Genomic DNA, 6,000 nt, shown 5'->3' on the forward strand with positions numbered 1-6,000 from the left:
ATTGTATCAGTATCTAACAAATTACTGATAAAATGTATATCAAATTCTCCAGAGGAGGTTTCTACATTGGTGGGTGCTAAAAAGCCCTCCTGTGATCATTGTAGGAGCCCTACACTAAGAGCTCCTTGTTACTGACTAAAACCTGTTTTGTGCAATCATTTACCAGACAAGTCATTTGACCTCACAGCAGCAATGCCGTCCCAGGCAGATTCAATCACTAACTTTCTCTTCTGCTACATGTAGTGGAGAAGGCAAAAGCTTCAGCCACCAGAAAAGACAAGGTGGCTAACACCATTTCTAATTGTTTCATTTTACAGCTGCAATATTTCCAGATCTGGTTCCAAGAAATAAGAGTACTCAATTTCCTCTAACAAGGAGACAGCTGAGGAGCAAGAACCAGGTTTTGGCAGGTTCCAGAGAGAAGATAACCTCCGCAGCATTTCTGGCTACAGCCTCATGATGCAAAGTGCGTAGTTACAATTAAGTGAAATCGACAGTTTTCTATTATGTGGAATTTCAGATTTTGAAGCTCGTTGAGACAAAGCCCTCATGAAGAGGATCTTCATGATTCTGACACCCTTTGGTTGCACTTGAACACACGTATTACCAAACACCGCTTGTCAGAGAACAAACCCTGTAAGGAGACGGTTCTATCCTCTCTCCAAACAATACTTGGCCAAGGTTTTCAGAGGGACGCTTCTTTCCTTCCGCTTGACAAAAATCAAACCTGAATTAGAGAAAAGATACAAAAGTTAATAAAATATTCTCAGCTGCAAATATTAGACCTCAAACAATCAAACCTCTTCATCAGCTATTTCAGAACTCAGTTTATATTAAACGTGGTAGCATAAAAGTTTCCTTAAATAATTAGAAGTTGCTTATTTTCACAGGAAATTTATCCAGAAATTAAACCTTCTCAGAATTTCATGACAGCCCTGAGAGAAAAGCGTGCAGGTTCTTGGGAGGGGGCAGAGGGAAGGGGATAATGGAAGAAAAAAGAATATATACGCACACATACAGACAGCTCCTTTACAACCAGCACTATTAACAGGTTATTGCAGCTTTATTCATCAACACATTAAATAGCACATCCTCCAAGTTTTTTCAACCTAATTTCAAGTATATCACATTTTTGTTCATTAAAATGTAGACCTAACTAGTGTTTAAGCTCTTCAATACTAACAGTCAAAACATTCTTTGAAGCAACAACTTTAGATATTTGCACCAAGCACTGATAGGTCTTGTGCACTCCCCGTGATGTGTACCAAGAAAACATTTAACACCTCATTAAGATAATTGATAGGAAGTTCACACCTCATTACCACTTCAACTCATCTGGCTATAGGCTACTTAAGGCAGGAGTAATACTTTCATCTACGAAAATGACAACTAATGCAAAAGAGTAAATATTATATATCCACATACACACATTTTAGCCTTAAGTTTCTCTGAAGCAATGCTTTGACCTGCATGAGGGTCTTGAAATCCATGCACTACTTCTAAAGTATGCGCAAAGACAACCAAGAAGAAGTAAGCAATGCATGCACCCATCTGCTTGGTGAAAATTCTGCATTTGTAAACTTACGTTAGCAAAATAAATAGACATTCCTCACTGGCAAACATCTGTAGCAACATGTAGATAATACTATGACATAAATTAAATGCATCTTTTTGGAAGAACTATCAACAAAAATGACACAAACAGCATAATATACTTACGCAGTATATTCGTAGGGAAGGACAGACTCTACAGAGTCAAGCCTGTTCACAAACAGCTCGATTGCAGACTGAAAAGTGGAGATAACAAGCAGTTACATTAAAGTACTTCATCAACTCTGATGGATATATATAAATAGATTTGTGTGAAAAAGGTAAAGCTCAAAGTGTAAGACTTGTGTAATTATATGTCTTGAAACACAGAATCTTGTCTAATGAACTATACCTGCTGACAGTATACATAAACCACTATCTAACCATCACAAATACAATGACCACGTTACAAAACCACTTCAAGGCTAACACAACCATACAAACTATTGGATAGCAAGAAATCAAGCACAAAAATAATAAAATTATCACAGGTGCCAGTGTTTTAGTTTAATGTACAAAGCTAGAGCCATGTTAGTCATCACCACAAAATTTGTGCAATAAAAGTCTTAAAAGAACATGTACCTATGGATGAGATCAGTGCTTCTCCCTATAATTAAGCCAATCCACAATTTTATCTAAGTAGCAACTGAAAACAGCTAACTATGAGGATTTAAACAATGTATTCAGACTGATACACTACTTAAAGTTTGAACAGCAGCCCTTTCCAAAGAAGAGGCAAGGATAACCACATTTACCTTCTTATAAAAGTTTATCAGTAACTCTAGCAACTCTTTAGCAAGAGCCTGAAATTCGATCTGCTGTGGTTTCAGACTAGTTTGGTCTATACACGTTAATTACAGATGGGCTAGCCTGCTGCTATGGAAAGGGAGAGGTCTCTCACTCTTCCTTCTTAGTTTCAAAATCCCTTCCCTTATTTCAGTCCCACAGTCCAAATACATTATATACCAACTGTTTAACTTGTGCTGGTTTTGGCAGTTATCTGGTTGCTCAGTAAATTAAACTGGCTAAACCAGAAAAAAAATTACCCAAATTTTTTTTTTTTTAAGAGGAGTTTTTAGCAGCATGGCAATTTGAACTTACTTGCACTTACTATGCAATCAGACAAGAGCTGGAGACAGCAAAAGGAAGGTGAGCACTTTTAGGTTCAAGACCTCCCCCTTTCAACAGCAAGCCATCTATTTTCTCACCATGAATCAACAGCAGAGCTTTTCCTCCCTATGAAAATTCACTCAAGTTTAGCCAAACCAAGAAATTCTGGAGGGAAAAAAAAAAAAAAAAAAAAGAGTAGGAAGAAAGACAGAATTGATCACATGTATCTGTAGCTCAGATACTTCAGTCCGGTACTGTATTTTAGTGATATACTGTAGTTGTCCGTGGTGAAGTCAGGATGCATGCAGGATTCCTGGAGAGGTAGGCAGGCAGCTGTGAGCTGTTAGGTTGACTCACTAAGTGAAAACATACTTAACTGCTTCTCTTTCCTCTGCCCCAAGCTGTGCAGACCTGCTGCTTACCTCTGGGTAGTGCATGCTTGTCGTAATTCTGTAAGCTGTAACTCACCAACAGCAAAATAACTAGTTTGGCAAAAAGTTGGATAATTTCCTGCCATCTTAATAAGCTCAAAGACAAAATGATTTAACAAGTAAAACAGCTGGGACGATGCAGAGGACAGGAACACATTGCCCTGAGGAAGACAGAAATGAAGTCTCTCACTTCCAGCAGCAAGGAATTAGACTGCCTTGGCTGGTCACAGAACCACCACCTTAGATTAGCTATTTTTTATTGGAGGAGGATATTCACTTGAATGCTTAAATTTTCCAGAAGTATATGCATTACTGCAGATCAGCATCTTTGATGAACAATTTCCCATACAATGGCAAGTCCTCTTTGGAGCAATCAGTATTTCTTTTAACTGAGTAAGTATTCTTAATGTTCAGGCAAGAGTCACTATTTACGTCTGTACAGATCACATTCAATTTCTGATGATATTCCAACCAGAAACAGGAAAAGTAGCCAAACTGAGTAGCAGCCAAAGTTTGCCCAAGCAGATTAGTAGAGAGCCTGGAGAAATGGGAAAAGTCATGAGTCTCATCATCCCTGTGCTGCTAGCTACATGCCCCACTAGCAACTTCCCATCCCATCTCACCAAGAGAGGACAGGAGATCCACAGAGATTCCAACAGACAAGCAGCACCATTTAGAGATCTGGCCTGCGGATCTAAATCCTTACAGCAGGGGAAAACTCACTATTATTACTGACATCATAATCAACAGTGACAATTCTGCAAGAACGTGTGAAAAATTAAGGTTGTCCAGAGAAGCTAGTTTTACCCACTTAGTAAATACTATGACATAGCAATTATCTGATCACATATTGTTTCTCCTCACCAGGGACCAGATGAAATTCAGTTGCAGACTACATAGAATTAGATGAGAAGAGTGATTTAGACTTCTCCAAATGCCTGTGTCTCATTTAGTACATAAATTGACTGGCATGAGGGAGAGGAATATAAGAGATGAGTAATTTCAGAAAGAGATTTTTGCAATAATACATCTGTTGAATTTATCCTAAAATGTTTAGCTAGCCACTGGTGGTAGATTCACATTACCTAAGCTCCTAACTTCCCATTTACAAAATGATAATTTCTCAGAATAAGGAGAAAAACATTTTGTACACATTATATGAGGGGAAAAAAATACAGAGATATCTGAGGAAGGTCAGTCCGTAAGTGCCTCAGGCTGGTTACAAAAGACAGTAGGCAACCTCATTTACTTGACTTTAAGAAAAAAACAACACTTTCTGCCAAAATCCTAGTATAAACCAGCAATAATTCACACATAGAAATGTTTTTCAGGGATGTTATGAAAAACTACAAACTGCAGCTTGAAAGTCTTAGCCTGCGTTTGAAGGAAAAAAAGGTTCCTTAAGAGAGTAGCGCAGCACCGTAAGAGGTCACCCAGGGAGGTGACGGATGCTCCATGCTTAAGATGTTCTCAAGGCTTGCTTAAATAAAAGGTAGAGCTGAATTCATCTAGTGCTGGCAACAGTTGTGCTTCAAGCGTGAAGCTGGGCTACGTGATCTCTTGAGGTCACTTCTGAACACCATGACCGTGATCCTATGAAAGAATGTCTACAGAATGTTTTACCACTACCACAGAAGCAGCAGGGAAACAAAAGTGAAAAAATCCACAGCTATGTGCTAGGTGCAAGATCTGGCTGGTCTGAATGGAACAATACACTTCAGAAAGAAGGAAGAAGACATATAAAGCAACTACGCCTTCATTACACGGTTGGCTTATTACCTGCTCTACTGATTCATGACAGCAAATGGATAAAGTCAGTGCAAAGTATTTACCAAAAACATACAACATAAATAGAATGTAAGTCTGAAGCATCATGGGACCAGTGTTTCACATAACACAGAAGCTGAGAGATTGGGAAGTGTGAGACAGCCACTTTCAACAGCAATAAGGCAACGGCTCATAAAAGCTGTTATTGATCTTGAACTTTCTCATTCAAGTCTCAGGGCACAGTCTGGCGTTAATTTCATCAACCTAGCAGCAGCAAAGAACTTCTAAAGCTCACCCAAAGAGGCAGAGACTATTCTAGGCACAGATGCCCTACCAGCCAATGTCCTTAACTGATATATGTAATTTAGTTATATGAACTTTGCTTCAGTTCTTGCAGCCAGGAAGTCACAGCAAGGAAAGCTCGCGTGGGTTTTATACCTGCCTGCAGCCATCAGCTGCTCGCTCCGGCCAAGAATCACACACACACACCCCTCTTGCCACGACCTGTCACTGCCACCCTGACTTTCTGCCCCTTTCCAGCTAGTATTTAAAAGGGCCTGAGAGACCATTTTCCCATTTCCACAACGTGACCGCAACTCACGGGACGAGCCCAGAGCCCTTCCTTCCCCTGCGCGGGGGCTTGGCGAGAGGAACCGAAACAGGCCGGGGGGAGTCCCTGCAGCGTCAGCTCCCCGAGGACCTCGGGTCCGCCGGAGGCAGCCACCAAACCAAACCCAGCCCTCGGGGGAAAAAAACCCAAACCACAGCCCACCCCACGGCACAAACCCCCCCGCTAAAGCGATGCAAACTCGGGCCGCGCAGCAGACCGGGCCCCGGGCGGCGCCGAGGCCTCGCCTCGCCTCGCCTCCCCTCAGGGTGGTGGGGCCCGCCCCCCCCCGAGGGTCCGCCGCGGCCCGCTTCCCCTGCTCCCCCCCGCGCCGTCCCTCCGGCCCACCTTGCACTCGGGCTTCTCCTGGTCAGCGTCGCAGAAGTTGACGGGCGCCAGGCCCGGCAGGTAGAAGGCGGCGACGGGGGGAGGCGGCGCGGCCGCCAGCAGCGCCGCGGCGATGAGGAGCCGCCGCAGAGCCATGGCGGGGGGTGG

The 6,000-nt window shown here is 42.3% G+C and overlaps 1 protein-coding gene across 1 annotated transcript in view; it reads right to left on the minus strand.

Annotated features, from left to right (window-relative positions):
* Nucleotides 1-5,994, minus strand: part of TM9SF2 (transmembrane 9 superfamily member 2) — a 29,166-nt gene extending 23,172 nt beyond the window's left edge. The window contains exons 1-3 of the mRNA XM_014944190.1: nt 5,854-5,994; nt 1,720-1,787; nt 634-727 (exon numbers count right to left, since the gene is read on the minus strand). Coding sequence (XP_014799676.1) covers nt 634-727; nt 1,720-1,787; nt 5,854-5,988 — 297 coding nt within the window. The 5' untranslated portion in view covers nt 5,989-5,994. The remainder of the gene's footprint in view (nt 1-633; nt 728-1,719; nt 1,788-5,853) is intronic.
* Between the last annotated feature and the right edge of the window lie 6 nt (nt 5,995-6,000).

Source organism: Calidris pugnax, unplaced genomic scaffold, assembly GCF_001431845.1.
Source record: "Calidris pugnax isolate Ruff unplaced genomic scaffold, ASM143184v1 scaffold69, whole genome shotgun sequence".
NCBI lineage: Eukaryota > Metazoa > Chordata > Aves > Charadriiformes > Scolopacidae > Calidris > Calidris pugnax.